The 21,232-nt window shown below is 38.8% G+C and overlaps 1 protein-coding gene across 2 annotated transcripts in view; it reads left to right on the forward strand.

Annotated features, from left to right (window-relative positions):
• The window catches only part of gabra6b (gamma-aminobutyric acid type A receptor subunit alpha6b), a 62,669-nt gene extending 45,946 nt beyond the window's left edge, over window positions 1-16,723 (forward strand). For both annotated transcript variants that reach the window (XM_007237225.4, XM_007237226.3), the window contains one exon: window positions 16,636-16,723. In XM_007237225.4, coding sequence (XP_007237287.3) covers window positions 16,636-16,645 — 10 coding nt within the window. In that variant the 3' untranslated portion in view covers window positions 16,646-16,723. The remainder of the gene's footprint in view (window positions 1-16,635) is intronic.
• Window positions 16,724-21,232: the final 4,509 nt, after the last annotated feature.

Below are 21,232 nucleotides of genomic sequence, written 5' to 3' on the forward strand. Positions count from 1 at the left end.
TATGTAGCATTAAATGAAGCCACCCCTGCAGGCTATAATTATATACACAATCCGAGATTGTCCGGTAGAGGAGGTGGGGTCTGCATACTTTTCCAAAGTACCTTAATTAGCAATCAGAAACACTATGAAAATTTTACTTCTTTTGAGCTTCTTTACACCAGTATAATTAATCCAGTTACAAAAAAGAATGCATTTTCTTTAATTAACATCTACAGACCACCAGGGCCCTATTTAGAATTTTTAAAAGAATTTAGTGATTTTGTCACAGACTTAGCAGTAAGTAATGATAAAGTGATTATAGTTGGAGACTTCAACATTCATTTCGAAAAATTGGATGATCCATTAAAAAAGGCATTCACATCGATTTTAGACTCAGTTGGTATTATTCAAAATATAACAGGACCTACTCATTACTGTAATCATACTCTGGATTTAGTTTTGACCCTGGGTGTGAGCATAGATAACCCGAATATTCGTTCTCAAACCTCCGCAATTTCAGATCATTACCTTATTTCATTTAAATTACATCTTAGTCATAATATACGTACATCCCCTAGCTACTCTGTAAAACGTTCAATTACGCCTTTTACAGCCCAACAATTTACAGATAAGCTTCCCGATTTATCATCTATAATGTACTCTCCTGTAGACCCAGTAGAACTAGACAAACTAACCGAAGGTTTAGAAAATACCTTTCGCTCTACCTTAGATGTTGTAGCACCCCTTAAACACAAAATAGAGAGACAGAAAAAGCTCGCACCGTGGTACAATGATCAAACTCGTACCTTAAAGCAGTTAGTACGAAATTTAGAGCGTAAATATCGATCAACTAAACTGGAAGTGTTTCACTCTGCGTGGAAAGACAGTCTTGCTAAATATAGAAAAGAACTTAATAAAGCCCGCTCAGCATATCTGGCCTCACAGATCGAGATAAATAAAAATAATCCTAGAGTTCTCTTTAGTGTTATTTCCAAATTAACTAAAAACCAGGCAGGTACTGAACCTCAGATTCCAGCCATTTACACCAGCAACGATTTTATGGACTTCTTCAATAGTAAAATTGAAAACATTCGGGATAAAATTAAACAGATAAATATTACATCCTCTCTATCATCTGGTCTGGCTGATCTAGAACAAAACTCTGTTACTGAAGTTAGGTTGGAAGTCTTTAACCCACTTCCACAGCTAGAACTAGAGAAAATTATCTCCTCTTCAAACAGCACAACCTGCACACTTGATGCTGTTCCCACAAAATTATTAAAACAGGTACTGCCAGATATAATTAAACCTCTGTTAATGATAGTAAACTCATCGCTCGCCCTGGGCCATGTACCCAAAGCCTTTAAAACAGCTGTAATTAAACCTCTGATCAAGAAACCAAATCTTGATCCTAGTGTACTGTCTAACTATAGACCTATTTCAAACTTACCCTTTATTTCTAAGATTTTAGAAAAAGCTGTAGCCCAACAACTTTGCTCTTACCTGCAAAGAAACCAGATCTATGAAAAATTTCAATCTGGATTTAGGCCTTATCATAGCACTGAGACAGCTTTAGTTAGAATAACAAACGATCTACTTATAGCCGCCGACCAAGGCTGTGTTTCCTTACTCGTACTTCTCGATCTGAGCGCAGCCTTTGATACAATAGATCATACTATCCTTTTAGAAAGACTAGAGAACATGGTCGGTGTAACCGGAACTGCCTTAGCATGGTTTAAATCGTACTTAACCGATCGCTATCAGTTTGTGAGGATAAATGATATGTCTTCCAGTTATACCAAGGTAAGATATGGAATTCCACAAGGCTCTATATTAGGACCGTTATTATTTACATTATATATGCTCCCACTGGGCAAAGTTATTAGAAAACACAATGTGAATTTTCATTGTTATGCGGATGACACGCAGCTCTTCATATCAGCCAAACCTGATGACAGAGTGAGATTAAAGAAAATCGAGGATTGTGTAGAAGATGTAAAATCATGGATGTCGCACAACTTCCTCCTATTAAATAGTGATAAAACAGAAGTTCTCCTATTAGGCCCCAAAGCTGCTAGAAATAAATTATCAGACTTAATGCTAAATCTGGCTGACTTCTCAGCCACCCCTGGTTCAGCAGCTAAAAACCTTGGAGTTATCATAGATTCAGATCTAGCATTCGATAAACACATATCTAATGTTACTAGAACAGCTTTTCTACACCTCCGTAACATCGCCAAGCTAAGAAATGCCCTATCACTGCATGACGCAGAAAAATTAGTACATGCCTTTATTACCTCAAGGCTAGATTATTGTAATGCGCTACTGTCTGGATGTTCCGGCAGTAACTTAAATAAACTTCAGCTAGTTCAAAATGCTGCAGCCAGGGTCCTTACTAAAACTAGAAAATTTGACCATATTAGTCCAGTACTATCAGCACTGCACTGGCTTCCAGTCAAATTCCGCATAGACTATAAAATTCTCCTGTTAACGTATAAAGCCCTACACGGACTCGCTCCTGAGTATTTACAAGACCTCATCTCCTGTTATGAACCACCGCGATTACTCAGATCTCAGGGTGCTGGTTTATTAGTAGTGCCTAAAATTCAGAGGAGCTCTGCAGGAGGAAGAGCTTTCTCTTATAAAGCGCCTCAACTCTGGAATAATCTCCCCGAATATGTTCGGGACTCAGACACAGTCTCAATCTTTAAGTCTAGACTGAAAACTTACTTGTTTAGTTTAGCTTTTGGTAATTAATGTTTTTCCCTTTAGATAAGGCTGCAGATTCAGGGGTTCATGGACAGAGGAAATTGTGGTAAACTGAGATGCTGGTGCTGTTGTTCTCCCACTGCACACGGTCACTCAGGTTTGTGGACGGTGGAGTGGGTGGATGCTGGTGTTTCAGGGTGCCTCCATGTCTATGTTACCTTCTGGCTCTCTGCCTTTAGTTAGGCTGTTTTATTCAGTTCTGCCGGAGTCATTTGCCACACTCTGATAATGTTTTATATTCTCTGTTTTACATAAATCCAGTCAGAACTAATTCCATCTCTCTGCTTTCCTCCGAGTTACTGACTGCCCACCTGTCTGACCCGATACCGATGTTGGACCCTCAGGCTCTCGCGTCTCCTGTCCGGCCAGACTGATGGAAGTTTCTGAAGTCAGCTCTTCTCCACCACCACCACAGATCAGCTGCTCATCGACCATCTTACTCTCCACTACAGATTACATCCAAGCCATTAGTGGCGCTATTACACTCCTGAGTACATAAAACCTATATAGATGTATAAAAGACTTTTTAAATTTCTATTTAAAAGCCGTTTGACCAGTGGTAGGATGGTCCCCCCTTTAATGTGAGTCTTGGTCCTCCCAAGGTTTCTTCCTCCTCCTGCAGCTCTGAGGGAGTTTTTCCTTGCCTCCGCGCTCACTGGGGGTTCTGTATTCTGTATTTTCTATGTGTAATGTTTTGCCTGATTCTTTGTCCTGTAATCATGTTTCTGTAAAGCTGCTTTGTGCCAACACCTGTTGTAAAAAGCGCTATACAAATAAATTTGATTTGATTTTGATTTGATTAATTAATAAGACTTTTAGTTATTATGCCTAAATTGTAAGTTGATTAAACTTATTTTTTGTGTTTAAATCAGTTGATTTACACAATAATTCTACTTTAAATTTTATTGTCAGGTAATAAAATACATTTGTATTTCTCATCGCGAACTAACAAACAGTATAGCAGTTGTATGTTCAATTTTCTTTTCTGAATCTCTGTCCTGCGATCACATTTCTGTAAAGAATGTCAAAAAGAGCTTCATATATAAATAAATTTGATTTGAAAGTACACAGCCAACACAGAGTTATCAGCTCAGAAAATGATGCTTGCTCCTACATCCTAATATATAAAGGCTTTTAAAGTAAGTTAATCATAATATGTGAACTACAGTTTAACCTATAGCCTGAAAGGAATCATTGCACACTGGTAATGAGTGTCCGAACCTGAGGGACACAACCAGTATGCAAAAAGATTGTGCCAAAAGCCAATAGAGGAGAAACTCAAAATAATTGAGTAATATTTGGAAATACGTAATTTTACAGAATTTTTAAACAGACCTAATTTATATTTGAGGTCAACTTCATTACAGTGGGTTTACAGTGTGTAGGTGAACTGCATGTGCAAGCCACAAACTATTTATTAATCTGTATTTTTAAAACCTCAATACATTATTATGATGGGGGTTTGATGGTTGTTTAAACTAAATAACTTCTGCTTAGGGTAAAGGTTTTATACCTAGTAAAGAAGAGCCCTTGTTCAGTAACACAGAAGAAACGTTTCCCAGAAGAAACACTGAATGAGAGCAGGTGTCCAAATACTTTTGTCCATATAGTATATATGAACAAAACAGAGGCAGTTTGCATCATTAGTTGAGTTGAGCGAGGTCTTCAGGTTGTGTTTCTGAGTCGATGTGATGCCACGTGAGCCGCCGGCCCGCTCCAGCGAGCTTTTCCTCCGACGGTGTAAGTCGATGCTGTTACATAAGAGGGGGAATCTTCCGGCCTTTCGGCTTGCGGCTAACAGCGCTAACAGCGCTCCATTGATCCTGAGAGAGTCCGCGGGAGACTCGCTGCCAGTAACACGGCATCAGCAGCACTTTTCAAGTTGGTTCTGACAATTTCAGCAATAGCAATAGCATTAAAGTGTGTGTGTGTGATAGAAAGAGAGAGAGAGAGAAAAAAAGAAAGAGAGAGAGCATTACGTTGAATAACAGGAGGACAATGTTCACTGGGTTAAACCGCTGGGTTTGATGGTAGGAAAAAATAAGGAGGGATAAAGCTCGAGATAACGATTTCGATTTTATAGCAGCGTCAAAGTGGATGGAATTTGTTATCTGGCTTCTTCAGTTTCATATAGACAATGGATGAAAAAATGTAAGATACATAAACAATATAGAGAAACAAAGAGTTTAAAAAAAAGGGGAATTTACTAATTTACTTTTTGAAAGTCTGTGAAATCTACAATTTACTATGTTTGGTCTAAAACTTTATCAGATCCTAAAGGGTCCTAAAAGTGGATAAAAAGAAGAAAATTAAACAAATAGTCTGAAATTCTCTCCGTGTGTAGCAAAAGCTGCGATTAGGTCCTCCAGCTCTTTCCACAACACTGGATTTCAACCGGATTACAATTAATTTTTCTCAGTCACTTTGATGCATTTCTCAAATGATGGTGAATATTTGCACAACAGTGTGTGCATTTCCTAAAACAATTTATACAAACAGTCATCAGAATGAAGAGTTCAGCAAGACAGTCAAAATTAAAACACAACATTGCACAATGCTGTTTTGGGGAATCTGTTTGCAACACATTGGACATAATTCACATCAATGATTTTACTGTTGGTTATTTAGACCTGGTCTAGGGTCAGGCCGAAACAAAAAATGAGAGTGGGCTCACTACCCAGACCCTCTCCCTGACCAAACACCAGATACTAAAAATTAAATAAGCCAAGATGATTTGTATTGATCAAAATAAGGGAATATGTCTTTAGAGATGAGCATAGGCCAAAATAACAAACAAAACCAACTAACAAACAAAGACAACTAACCAAAGACTAGTTAGCATACAGTAGATAGCAGCTACTCACATGTTGTAGCTTTTGCAAGTGCTACCTATAAAGAAACAACTCATATGACCAATAATATGAGTGAGACAGGCTGACGAGAGATAACAGAATAGAATAGTGCAAGATTCTTCCAGGAATGGATACATTTATTGTTATATTTAACATTTAGAAGTAAGAAATATACAGCTCTGGAAAAATTAAGAAACCACTTCAGTTCCTAAATCAGTTTTATCTAATTTTGCTATTTATATTTATGTTTGATTAAAATGAACATTGCTGTTTTATTCTATAAACTAGACATTTCTTCCAAATTCCAAATAAAAATAGTCATTTAGATGATCGATTTGCAGAAAATAAAGAAAGCGAACAAGTTCATATTCATTTAGATACAACAATGCTTATGTTTTAGGAGTTCAGAATCAATATTTGGTGGAATTACCCTGATTTCACAGCTTTCATGCATCTTAGCATGCTCTCCACAGGTCTTTCACTCTGCTTTTGGGTGACCTTATTCCACTCCTGGCACAAAAATTCAAGCAGTTCAGCTTTGTTTGATGGCTTGTGACTAACTTATATCTTACATGATTGCATTCAAAGGTTTTTCAATGGGGTTCAGGTCTAGAGATTGACAGTCATCTTGAATATCAGTCAGAAACCGCAGGATGGCATCAAGAGACCTATAAAAAGAATGGCATATGGCAGCTGGGGGGAATTGCATTGAAAGAACAGTTCGAAACAATCTTTTACAGGCAGGACTCGCTAGAAAAAGGACTTTTCAACGAGAAGCAAAGAAGAGCCAGGCTGAGGTTTGCAAAAGATCATAGGAATTGGACTATAGAGGACTGCAGTAAGATCATCTTTTCTGATGAGTCCAATTTTTAGCTGTGCTCAACACATGGAGACCTGCAGAGGTGCACTTGCACCCTTTATGAAATTTGGTGGAAGAATTGAAATTGGAATTGGGCAGTTTGGCCTTTGCCACATACAAGGTTACACTGGACGAAAACTTGCTTCCTTCTGCTCTGGCAATGTGTGTGTATGTGGACAGTTTTTTTTTCAGCAGGACAATGCTCAATTCCACACAGCTAGTGTGGATAAAAGACCACCAGATCAAGACAGTGTCATGTCAAAATCTCCAGACCTGAATCCCTTTAAAAACCTATGGAATATAATCAAGAGGAAGATATATGGTCACAAGCCATCAAACTAAGCTGAACCGCTTGAATTTTGAACCAGGAATGGCATAAGGTCGCCCAAAAGCAGTGTGAAAGACTGGTGGAGAGCATGCCAAGACACATGAAAGCTGTGATTTAAAATCTGGGTTATTTTACCAATTATTAGTTGTGAACTCTTCCTTAGAGTCTAAATGAATATGAATGTTTTATTTGCATTATTTAAAGTTTGAAAGCACTGCATCTTTTTAATTCATTTGACAATTTCTCATTTTTTGCAAATAAATGCTCTAAATTATAATATTTTTATTTGGAAGTTGGAAGAAATATCATTATTACTTTATAGAACAAAACCACAATGTTCATTATATTCAAACATATACCTATAGATAGTAAAATCAGAGAAACTGATTATTTTAAAGTGGTCTCTTGTTTTTGTTTTTTTTTTTTGTTTTTTTCTTTTGTTTTTTTAGAGCTGTATGTATGTATGTATATACTAAACTATTGTTTTTACCTATTTTGGGAGGGTACATGTCTTAATTGGGGGGGGGGGGGTTAAAGTAATTGGAGCCCTGATTGACAGGCCATGTCATTGTAACAGAAAAGACAGAAAGACTGTGAGAACACTGCACTTTATCAGGTGGAAGACAGCCTCATTCAGGTATATGGGTTTGTGAGATGGTGTGCTTGATTCCAGTTCCATTATGTGCTGCATCCCAGAAGTTACAAAATAACATTTATTACATACATTTTCATGAATGTCTGGGCAAGAGCTTAAATAAAAGAACTTTATTACATCATAAATGTCCTAAAATGTACCCCGAAGCAAAAGTATCGCTGCAAGCTGTCCAGAAACTTTTGATGGCCAGTGAAGGTGAAGAAGAACTCGCAGAAACTCGGATCAGATCCTGAAATCTCAGTTTTTGACAGCCAGGAGAAGATGGAGTTAAAAGCGCAGCGGCAGAGTGTTGACAGCAGCAGGTGCCACGGTTCTGACAGGAGAACAAGTCTAGAACAGTGACTCACACGGCCTGCGGTTCTCCAGCCCGAGGCCAATTGGCTGTATTTATATCACATGACGGCAGCGGGAGCCTGTCAGAGCCCCCCTCCCTGACTGCTCACCCACGACAACACAGCGCAGTACAACACCTTTCACAACACAGTCAAAAGTTTAGATACACCGGACATGCTCATCATTATCCTGCAGATAAATCCAGTTTAAGACCTTATCTTATGTGGATCGCTGGTTTCAGATGGTTGGTTTAGATGGTGGTTAAAAAGTCAATACAAGAGAAAACATACCCTATGCCAGACATTCCTTGTGAAGGTGGTAAAATATATACTTAAATTACTGTATATATTTCAGCTTGTTTAACTGTTTAATATATATTATAATATTTAAACAAACAATTGGACAGAACCAAAGAGAACCAAACTGAGAACGACTATGAACGAATGTGAAATTTGCATAAAAAAATCCAAAATGCTGAAAGGGAATATATACAGCTGTAGGAGATAACGAGAGGGCGGAGCTATAGAAAATATGTCTTTTCACTTATTCAGCCAAAGACCAAGTGTGTATGTGTTTATTATTTTTTTTTTTTTCCATTTTCGGCTAATTATTTTTCGTTGCCAAAAATTGTCCATTGCCAGATATTTAGTGCATCCCTACATAGGTACATTAGGGAAATGACAAACTAACGTTTTCATTCTTGGATTTTTTTTATTTTTTTTTTTTTTTTTAATTGTTTTTAAGTGTGCTTGATTTTAAGTGCACTCAGACATGCCGCTGTCTTCGGCCTCGTGCTGCTGCTTCTTTTCAGAAACTGAGAAAGATTGAAAAATGGGGCAGAGAGAAAGCAGGAGGAGGGACCTATGTAATAAAAGGAGTGTGTGTGCGTGTGTGTGTGCGTGTGCGTGTGCGTGTGTGTGTGCTGTAAAAGCCTTGTGGTGGCTTTTTAACGAATACTTCCATTCAGACGTGAACATTAAGGAAGCACATTTGTCAGATGTATCAGTGTTTGTGCGTGTGTGTGTGTGTGTGTATATACCTGCAGGCGATAAGCTCCTGTCTTTATTGCCCACTGGAGTGCCAGGCTGGAGGAAGAATCTTTCTCATAAATCAGGAGCTCTAAACGTCAGCAGCTCAGAGTCTCTGTATCTCTCTCTCTCTCTCTCTCTCTCTCTCTCTCTCTCTCTCTCTCTCTCTCTGTCTCTCTCTCTCTCTCTCTCTCTCTCTCTCTCTCTCTGTCTCTCTCTCTGTCTCTCTCTCTGTCTCTCTCTCTCCCTCTCTCTCTTTTTCTGTCTGTCTCTCTCGCTCTCTCTCTCTCTTTTTTAGCTTCACTGTAATGATCATTCAATTACGGCCCAGCCAGACGTGTCAGAGTGGCGCGGGACGCCGGCCAGATTTATCATCATCTCGCACCCGTGTGTTCAGACACAGTGTTAGGGGTGTGTGTGTACGTGTGTGTATGTGTGTGTGTACGTGTGTGTGTGGATTGTGTTTGCTGGGCAAAACCAAAAAGCCACACAATACTCGTAACTTTGCAAAGTTCCTTTTTTATGTAAACTCTAACTGAGGCAGCTGAGACCTGCAGTTCTTGGGATGTTGTTGTTCTTGGGATGCTCTTGGATGAGTCGTCGCTGCGCTCTTGCAGTAATTTTGGGTGGCCGGTCACTCCTGGGAAGGTTCATCACTGTTCCATATTTTCGCCATTTGTGGACAGTGGCTCTCACTGTGGTTCGCCGGATTCCCTAAAATTTAGAAATGACTTAATAAAATCTGTTTTTTAGATTGATAGATCTAAATTACTTACATTCCCATTTGTTTCTCTTTTTTAATTTTTTTTTTTGGATATTGGCATGACGTTCATCTTCGCTTTGTCAGGCAGGTCCTATTTAAGTGATGTCTTAATTGAGAACAGGTGTGGCAATAATCAGGCCTGGGTGGAGCTAAAGAAATTGAACTCGGGTGTAATAAACCACAGTTAAGTCATGCTTTAACTGTGGGGGGGGCAAACACCTTTTTTTCACACAGGGCCATGTACATTTGTAGATTGTTTTTCTCCCTTAATAATGAAAACCTTCATTTAAAAATTTCATTTACTTGTGTTGTCTTTGACTAGTATTTATATTTGTTTAAAACATTTAATAAAAAAAGAAAGAAATCATTAAGGCGGCAAATGCCACTGTATATGGGACATATTATTGTAAAAAGGTACCTACAAACATGTTATACAAATGGGACAGAGCCTCGGATTGAGCAAAACTCGCAAAACGGTGTGGTCAGTATAGTGGTTTCCCTGCTGCCCTGCAAAAAGGTTTTCAGAGGAGACTTTTGGGTAGTGTTCCTCTTGGTGAGAGACCACTGACTGCTAGACATGCCTCTGCAATGCTTCCAGGGGATTTTACCCAGTTGACAGCCTTTGAGAGGGGAGCAGGTCATTAAACTGAGAGAAGCAGGGTTGTCATTTTGATGAATTGCCCACCATCTAGGCTGTTTATCAGCCAGCCACTGACATGTTAATCTGTAGTGCTATAATAAACAAGAAACATTGGCTGCTACGTCAGTGCAACGACAAATCCAGCTTCTGTTTAGGATCTGATGAAGGTCGAGTTTGAGTTTGGAGACTGATTGGAATCCTGCCTTTGCTATGGAGCGACCCACGGCCCCAATTGCTGGTGTGATGATGATATGAGGACCATTGCATACAACATTCTGTCACCCCTAGTAGTGATGAGAGGGACACTAACAGATCAGCGATATGTGCCGAACATCCTGTGGCCAGGGGCGTTGCCTGGGTAAAGACCCGGGGCTCAGCCCAGTTAATTAAGCCATCTGTGTGTTGTGATTTAGAGACGAGTCTTTTTAACCAGAGACAGTTTCATCACAGTTTACATGGTTAGCTCCGTTACCTTTCTAGTCCACAGCACGCCGCAAAACCAGCAAGCTGATTGGCTGTTTATCCTGAAAGGCGGAACTTTATCTTTGAACTGGCTTCATGATTAGCGTTAATAGATTTTCCATTCACACATAGATTTTCCATTCTCCTTATTAATAATACAGCTGAGCTGATCAAAACGACTCGGGGCTACTGAAAAATTGTGGTGAAACCCCTGCCTGTGGCCACATGTGTTGCCTCTCATGGTAGGGTTTCTAACTGTGATTTTTCAGCAGGATAATGCTCACCCACATCCACACATAACAAGGGTTACCCAATGTCTGTGGGTAAATGTGCTGCAGGATCCCATGTGGAACCTGTATACTTCCATGCCCAACCCTATCTCATCTTGTATCCAGGCTAGAGGCACAATGACTGAGCATCTAATCCACCTTATAACAGTTTGTTTTAAAGTATCCAGTTTCAGATATAATAACGGAAACTATCAGATTATTAGATTACAGTGTGTTTTGAATGGAGCACTTCAGGCAGAAAGAATAAACAGTAGATTTATCCAGGATTAAAGTACACAGCACTGTTTTTATGTGAGGTTGTCTAAGGTAATGTCCACTCCCTTCTTGGCAGGAAATCGCAGATCAATACCACCGGATCTCCATCAGATAATGGCGGTGAAGCCGCTACATAGTAAAAACTATTCCCAAACTCCTCAGCCAGAGAGAGCTTTAACGGATTATGTCTGCTGTAAAAGCTTGTTAGGGTAGTGGCCAGTAAATATTAGAACAGCCCTGTTAGTTTTGCCCTGAATCTTTCGTTTTAATCTTTAGCATTTGTGGTGGAACACAAGCCAAATAAACAAAAACATGGAGCTATAGATGATGCACCTTTTGGCCTATTTTCTTTTAGATCTACCAGCTTTATCTTACACCACTACCACAGAGTTAGCATGCTGACTACAGGCCTCACCTTACATCACTACCACAGAGTGAGCATGCTGACTACAGGCCTTATCCCACATCACTACCACAGAGTTAGCATGCTGACTACAGGCCTTGTCTTATATTCCTACCACAGAGATAGCATGCTGACTACAGGCCTCATCCCACATCACTACCACAGAGTTAGCATGCTGACTACAGGCCTCATCTTACATCACTACCACAGAGTTAGCATGCTGACTACAGGCCTTGTCTTATATTCCTACCACAGAGTTAGCATGCTGACTACAGGCCTCATCCCACATCACTACCACAGAGTTAGCATGCTGACTACAGGCCTCATCCCACATCACTACCACAGAGTTAGCATGCTGACTACAGGCCTCATCTTATATCACTACCACAGAGTTAGCATGCTGACTACAGGCCTCACCTTACATCACAACCAAAGAGTGAGCATGCTGACTACAGGCCTTATCCCACATCACTACCACAGAGTTAGCATGCTGACTACAGGCCTCATCTTACATCACTACCACAGAGTTAGCATGCTGACTACAGGCCTTGTCTTATATTCCTACCACAGAGTTAGCATGCTGACTACAGGCCTCATCCCACATCACTACCACACAGTTAGCATGCTGACTACAGGCCTCATCTTACATCACTACCACAGAGTTAGGATGCTGGCTACAGGCCTCGTCCCACATCACTACCACAGAGTTAGCATGATGACTACAGGCCTCACGTTACATCACTACCATAGAGTTATCATGCTGACTACAGGCCTCACGTTACATCACTACCACAGAGTTATCATACTGACTACAGGCCTCACGTTACATCACTACCACAGAGTTAGCATGCTGACTACAGGCCTCACGTTACATCACTACCACAGAGTTATCATACTGACTACAGGCCTCACGTTACATCACTACCACAGAGTTATCATGCTGACTACAGGCCTCGTCTTACATCACAACCACAGAGTTAGCATGCTGACTACAGGCCTCATCTTACATCACTACCACAGAGTTAGCATGTTGACTACAGGCCTTGTCTTATATTCCTACCACAGAGTTAGCATGCTGACTACAGGCCTCATCCCACATCACTACCACAGAGTTAGGATGCTGGCTACAGGCCTCGTCCCACATCACTACCACAGAGTTAGCATGATGACTACAGGCCTCACGTTACATCACTACCATAGAGTTATCATGCTGACTACAGGCCTCGTCTTACATCACAACCAAAGAGCTATCATGCTGACTACAGGCCTCGTCTTACATCACTACCACAGAGTTATCATGCTGACTACAGGCCTCACGTTACATCACTACCACAGAGTTAGCATGCTGACTACAGGCCTCACGTTACATCACTACCACAGAGTTATCATGCTGACTACAGGCCTCACGTTACATCACTACCACAGAGTTATCATGCTGACTACAGGCCTCGTCTTACATCACTACCACAGAGTTAGCATGCTGACTACAGGCCTCATCCCACATCACTACCACAGAGTTAGCATGCTGACTACAGGCCTCACGTTACATCACTACCACAGAGTTAGCATGCTGACTACAGGCCTCATCCCACATCACTACCACAGAGTTAGCATGCTGACTACAGGCCTCATCCCACATCACTACCACAGAGTTAGCATGCTGACTACAGGCCTCACGTTACATCACTACCACAGAGTTAGCATGCTGACTACAGGCCTCACGTTACATCACTACCACAGAGTTAGCATGCTGACTACAGGCCTCACGTTACATCACTACCACAGAGTTAGCATGCTGACTACAGGCCTAGTCCCACATCACTACCACAGAGTTAGCATGCTGACTACAGGCCTCACGTTACATCACTACCACAGAGTTAGCATGCTGACTACAGGCCTAGTCCCACATCACTACCACAGAGTTAGCTATTGTAATAACTGTAACAACTGTAATAGTATGTTTTTCTTTAAATAGTATAATACTTTTCCTAAACTCTCCTAGCGTACAGTTTATGCACATATTGATATGTTTAGGACTGTATAGAACTCAATTTGAAGACTGTATAGAACCCCTTTTCAGTATTGTGTAGAACCCTGTTTGAGATATGTATAAAACCCTGTTAGAGGACTCTATAGGGACTTTGTTTGAGAATTATGTAGAACCTCGTTCGAGGACTGCATAGAACCAAAATTGAGGACTGCATAGAACCAAAATTGAGGACTGTATAGAACTCGTTATTTAGGACTGTATAGAACCCTGTTGGAATAGTGTGAAGACTCTTTTTCAGAATGGTATAGAACCTTGTTTAATGACTTTGTAAAGCTCTTTTTAAGGACTGTATAGAACCATGTTGATGACTTAGTAGAGCTCTTTTTAAGGACCGTATAGAACCTTGTTTAATGACTTTGTAGAGCTCTTTTAAGGACTGTATAGAACCTTAGTTAATAAAGCTCTTTTTAAGGACTGTATAGAACCATGTTTAATGACTTTGTAGAGCTCTTTTTAAGGACTGTATAGAACCTTATTTAATAAATTTGTAAAGCTCTTTTTTAGGACTGTATAGAACCAAGTTGATGACTTTGTAGAGCTCTTTTTAAGGACTGTATAGAACCATGTTGATGACCTTGTAGAGCTCTTTTTAAGGACTGTATAGAACCATGTTGATGACTTTGTAGAGCTCTTTTTAAGGACTGTATAGAACCATGTTTGATGACTTTGTAGAGCTCTTTTTAAGGACCGTATAGAACCTTATTTAAGGACTTTGTAGAGCTCTTTTTAAGGACCGTATAGAACCTTATTTAACGACTTTGTAGAGCTCTTTTTAAGGACTGTATAGAACCATGTTGATGACTTTGTAGAGCTCTTTTTAAGGACTGTATAGAACCTTATTTAATGACTTTGTAGAGCTCTTTTTAAGGACTGTATAGAACCATGTTGATGACTTTGTAGAGCTCTTTTTAAGGACTGTATAGAACCTTATTTAATGACTTTGTAGAGCTCTTTTTAAGGACCGTATAGAACCTTATTTAACGACTTTGTAGAGCTCTTTTTAAGGACTGTATAGAACCTTCTTTGATGACTTTGTAGAGCTCTTTTTAAGGACCGTATAGAACCTTATTTAACGACTTTGTAGAGCTCTTTTTAAGGACTGTATAGAACCATGTTGATGACTTTGTAGAGCTCTTTTTAAGGACTGTATAGAACCTTGTTTGATGACTTTGTAAAGCTCTTTTTAAGGACTGTATAGAACCTTATTTAATGACTTTGTAGAGCTCTTTTTAAGGACCGTATAGAACCTTATTTAACGACTTTGTAGAGCTCTTTTTAAGGACTGTATAGAACCCTGTTTTGATGACTTTGTAAAGCTCTTTTTAAGGACTGTATAGAACCTTATTTAATGACTTTGTAGAGCTCTTTTTAAGGACGGTATAGAACCTTATTTAACGACTTTGTAGAGCTCTTTTTAAGGACTGTATAGAACCTTCTTTGATGACTTTGTAGAGCTCTTTTTAAGGACCGTATAGAACCTTATTTAACGACTTTGTAGAGCTCTTTTTAAGGACTGTATAGAACCATGTTGATGACTTTGTAGAGCTCTTTTTAAGGACTGTATAGAACCTTGTTTGATGACTTTGTAGAGCTCTTTTTAAGGACTGTATAGAACCTTATTTAATGACTTTGTAGAGCTCTTTTTAAGGACTGTATAGAACCTTGTTTGATGACTTTGTAGAGCTCTTTTTAAGGACTGTATAGAACCATGTTGATGACTTTGTAGAGCTCTTTTTAAGGACTGTATAGAACCATGTTGATGACTTTGTAGAGCTCTTTTTAAGGACTGTATAGAACCTTATTTAATGACTTTGTAGAGCTCTTTTTAAGGACTGTATAGAACCATGTTGATGACTTTGTAGAGCTCTTTTTAAGGACTGTATAGAACCTTATTTAATGACTTTGTAGAGCTCTTTTTAAGGATCGTATAGAACCTTATTTAACGACTTTGTAGAGCTCTTTTTAAGGACTGTATAGAACCTTATTTAATGACTTTGTAGAGCTCTTTTTAAGGACCGTATAGAACCTTATTTAACGACTTTGTAGAGCTCTTTTTAAGGACTGTATAGAACCTTATTTAACGACTTTGTAGAGCTCTTTTTAAGGACCGTATAGAACCTTATTTAACGACTTTGTAGAGCTCTTTTTAAGGACTGTATAGAACCTTCTTTGATGACTTTGTAGAGCTCTTTTTAAGGACTGTATAGAACCATGTTGATGACTTTGTAGAGCTCTTTTTAAGGACCGTATAGAACCTTATTTAACGACTTTGTAGAGCTCTTTTTAAGGACTGTATAGAACCCTGTTTTGATGACTTTGTAAAGCTCTTTTTAAGGACCGTATAGAACCTTATTTAATGACTTTGTAGAGCTCTTTTTAAGGACCGTATAGAACCTTATTTAACGACTTTGTAGAGCTCTTTTTAAGGACTGTATAGAACCTTCTTTGATGACTTTGTAGAGCTCTTTTTAAGGACCGTATAGAACCCTGTTTTGATGACTTTGTAGAGCTCTTTTTAAGGACTGTATAGAACCTTATTTAATGACTTAGTAGAGCTCTTTTAAGGACTGTATAGAACCATGTTTAATGACTGTGTAGAGCTCTTTTTAAGGACTGTATAGAACCTTATTTAATTACTTTGTAAAGCTCTTTTTAAGGACTGTATAGAACCTTGTTTGATGACTTTGTAGAGCTCTTTTTAAGGACTTTATAGAATCCTGTTTGAAGACTCTTTTAGAACCTTATTTAACGACTTTGTAGAGCTCTTTTTAAGGACTGTATAGAATCCTTTTTAAGGACTATGTATAATTCTGTCTGAGGACTGTACAGAACCATGTTTATGGACTGTTAGAGCCTCAGAAATATTTATCTGACTGTTTGAGCTATGACTGCCTATAGAGCTCTTTTAGCTGTGAGTGTACTGTGTATAATCTGAAATCCTGTGGTTTGTGTGTGTTTGTCTCTGACAGGGACGTGTGAGACCCTCACAGACCCCTCAGCACAATCTCAGGAGACGGAGGATAAATGGACAGGTGGATGGACAGGTGGAGGGACAGGTGGACGGATGGATGGATGGAGGGGTGGAGGAGGGGTAGGGATGGACCTGCGCTGCTGAACCTGCGTCCGAGTGTGTGTTAGAAGGACGCACAGCTTCTCTTGACCTTTTTCCTTTCCACTCAGAGGCTCCCGAGGACGCCACGGTGCACGGGCTCTCGTTTCGAGTGTGTGTGTGTGTGTGTGTGTGTGTGCGCGTGCATATGAACAAAACCAACATGCGCACACACACACACACACACACTCTCACGCACACACAAGGACGTGCAATGCTTTCCAAATAGTAGCTATGCAGTACATGTAGGCCTGTGTGTTACGATGTCACAGAGTCTAATACACACACACATGCACACACGCCTAGCCTGTTTTAGAATGTTAAAAAATATATACTATATTCACAAATACATGCAATAACTATATTAACCCTTTAACATCACCCTGACAAAAACTGCTTCATTTTTATTATTAATATTATTTGGTATAATATACTGTAAAAAAAAAACAGAATTTAAGAGAAATCTACTCTGCATAATTCAGTGTTTCATATAAACACATACATGCTGAAGTTTTATGTAAAATTGTGCTTTAAAAAAATATCACCCATCATTTTGTTAAAAAAAATACAGCCATTTATTTAACTGCACCTATTTTCTGAATTTTATATGGAATGATGATGATGGTAATTTACTGCAAGATAGCCTGTACTTTCTTGAGGGTCTATTTTTTGTCACACAACACACTACAGCCTGTATCCCTCCTCCATAAATTAAATACATTTGGAAATACTGTGCATCGCAGTCATTCAAGAGTATGTGGATTGATAAGGATGCTCCATACAGTTAATAATAGATTAATAATAGATAAAATCTGTAAAATAAGGTGTTAAAGCAATGCATTCTATATGGACAATAAGTCCCCAGTGTTGGGAAACCTGCTTATTCAGTGTTTTTTTTTTTTTTTTTTTAATTAAGGGTGTTAAAAAAAGAGGTTGGGCCTTATCTTACACCCCGTGCAAGGTGTAGTGGTCTGAAAGTGAGGTGAAGTCAGGCGTCCACATACTTTTGGCATCACTGGTTTATTTATTGAAAGGGAGGACACTGGACTATTTAATGTGTTATTTCATTCTTTCACAGATGAAATAAGAGGATGAAATAAGTTGTGTACAGTAATACTGTACATTTATAGACTTACACAAGTGTCTGAAATTACAGGAATTTGAGAATTTAGAGTAAAAATCAAAAGTTTAGCCTAATTAAAGCTGTCCCAAGGCTTAATCTACTTAGCTGCTAGAATCCAACCTGATGAAGTCTGTGCAGAGTTTTAATACAGTCTGTGTTTATTTTAAAACTAAAAACAGACTATATTAAATGGGAAACCACATGTTAATAAGTTTCTTATTTTACATATAAAGTAGAAATCAGATACAAATTTGATTAGTTAAAAGCAAACAAACTGATGGTTTTAATTTTCCAGATATTTTAAATAAAATAAAAACTAGGTAACACGTTCCAATAAGGTTAAAACATGAATATACATTGTTAAATGTTTAAACTAATTTTTGATTGAACCTAGTTGATACATTATTAAACACTAAATAAAAAGGAATGGACACTATTTAAAAAAAAAAAAAAAAAAGTTGAATAATGCCTTAACTAGTGTCAATTATTAATCAGTTGAGACATTCTGTTGTAGGTTTTTGGTTAGTAATGTACCCTTATTGTAAACTCTTCAAAACTCTTTCCTAAATTCTCATTTTCCCTCTTATTGTACATCACTGATTCGAGAGGATCCAGCTGCACTGAAAGGAACGCATTTTTATTTCAGTTTTTCTGAAGCTGGAACGTTAAAACCAGGACGAACTGTTCCTCATTCACACGTTTCTCTAGATACATTCACCCACACACACTCTCTCTACACACACGCATCATCGCTCATGCACACACCCACATATGCCCTTTAAAAGCGTCTGGAAATAGATAGCACTTCGTTTGTTTAAGTGCGGGTCATCACATTTCATATAAAAGCTGCAGGAATAGAAAAATACAACAAAGATTCAAAATGACAAAATAATAATAAAAAAGTCACTCATAATTCCCAATTTAATTTAAAGTATTCACATTCAGTCCTCACCATCGTCTCTCATTAAAGTTCATCACAGCGAGAAAAAATAAGCACCCACAAATAAATAAATAAAAACTCAGAGAAGGTTCTGTTTCCCGGCAACAGCCGTCCTCCCGTCAGATCTGTCCGCTATTTGTTTGAGTGTTTATTTCATATTTCTTTTTTATTTATTTTTGTTTTTTTTTAAATAATCCCTCCTATGGTCGTTGGGTTTGAAGTGTTTCTGAATCTGTACATAATTAAAGAATACACTGGATACGGCTCAGCTGTCCGTGTTGTTTTATTGGATATCAGCTCTGTCACATGCAGCACTAACGCCTCATTATCAGATATATTTACATGCAGTTATTCTGTTAATTAAGCTTTAACGCATTTGGTTTATTTATATCTGTCTTCAGCGTACATATAGCTGTATGGGTTATTCTCTGACTCATTCTCTGGCAAACTTTCTGTGTAGGTGGTTCTTCTTATATTGTCTTTATATAGTCTAATACATTTATAGCTTTTGCACCTTTTTATCTAAAACAAAAATATGAAATTGTCTTATTTATTATTTTTATTTTGGTCATATATACAGCTACATAAAAAAATGAGACCACTTAAAAATAATCAGGTTCTCTGATTTTACTATTTGTAGATATATGTTTGAGTAAAATGAACATTGTTGTTTGATTCTATATTCCAAATAAAAATATTGTAATTCAGAGCGTTTATTTGCAGAAAATGAGAAATGGTCAAAAAAAAATCTCAAATAATGCAAAGAAAACAAGTTCATATTCATTTTGAAACAACAATACTTATGTTTTACCTCAGAAAGAGTTCAGAAATCCATATTTGGTGGAATAACACAGATTTTTTATTACAGCTTTTAGGCGTCTGGGCATGCCCTCCACCAGTCTTTCTCACTGATTTTGAGTGATATTATTTCACTCATGGCTCACAAATGCAGTCAGTTTTTTTGATTGCTTCTTAGTTACATTCCAGAGGCTTTAAATGAGGTTCAGGTCTGGACATTGACCATCAACATATTCAAATGCCAAATCAGCAACAACAGGATGACATCAAGTGACCTACAAAAAGAATGGCAAATGGCAGCTGGGGTGAAGTGCATGGAAAGAACAGCCCAAAACAGGCTCCTAGAGGCAGGGCTCCAGTAATGTAATGCGTACAGAGCCAGGCTGAAGTTTACAAAAGGCCATAAGGATTGGACCAAAGAGGACTGGAGTAAGATCAACATCTCTGATGAGGCAAGTTTTTAGTTTTGTCCAGAGACTGTAAAAAAAGATGGACGCCGTGTGTCCGTTCCCATTCATTTAATGAAAATGTAGCCAAAATCTTCCTCCGTGTTGTCGATCCTGAAATTCGAGTCCGCGCAGTAGAGACCAGAGGAGGGAGAAAGACTGTGGAGAGACAGTCTACTCATTTAAATAACCCCAGAAATTCACTTTTGAGAGACCATGCTCTGTCCAGCTATACACAGTCTATGGTTTTGCCCAACACCTGGCCATCTAAGGGTTAGACAGAGACCTGGAGAGGCATACGACCCACTGTGAAATTTGGAGGAGGATCGGTGATGATCTTGGGAAAGCGAGAGCATGGCTGGAGTCAGGAAGGATTCGCCTTTGTGAAGGACAAATGAATCAAACCACACAAGGTTATCCTGGAAGAAAACTTGTTTTCTTCTGCTTTCGCAATGTTTTTTTACAATTCTGAATACTGTTTTGTTTTCCAGCAGGACAATGCTCAATTCCACACAGCTAGATCAATCATGATGTGGATAAAAGACCATCAGGGCAGTCCTGTGGGCACTGATGATGACTAGATTATGATCAATACAACCTGTGCAGCAACAGATTCAGAGCTCCTGTCTCTGACTTTACCACACCTACAAGGTGGATCAGATAGGTTGAAGTATCCGAGAAAGTGTTTAAAAACTCCAGCAGCACTGCCGTGTCTGTTCCACTCGTATCAACACATTACTAACACACCACCACCATGTCAGTACAGCTACTGCAGTGCTAAGAATGACCCACCACCCTAATAATACTGTAGCTGCTCCATGGTGGTCCTCCAGGGTCCTGAACAGTAAAAAAAAAGGATGATAAAGGATGCAGAGAAACAGATACAGGACTACAGTCTGTAATTAAGTGTAAGTAAGTGACAAATGGATTATGGGTGGTCATAATGTTACGCTTCATTGGTGTGATATCCATATCATATGTATTCACTTCTTCACACACACTTTGTATATGATTGTACAGTACATTTGCATACAGTTATTCTGTCTCTAATTAGGTGGAGGTGTTTAACGACACTGCAGTTTATTTATATCTACAGTACAGTATAGGACTGTACCTGTTGACTCATTCTTTGGCACACTTTATGTGAAGG

The sequence above is a fragment of the Astyanax mexicanus genome, chromosome 17 (genome assembly GCF_023375975.1).
Source record: "Astyanax mexicanus isolate ESR-SI-001 chromosome 17, AstMex3_surface, whole genome shotgun sequence".
NCBI lineage: Eukaryota > Metazoa > Chordata > Actinopteri > Characiformes > Acestrorhamphidae > Astyanax > Astyanax mexicanus.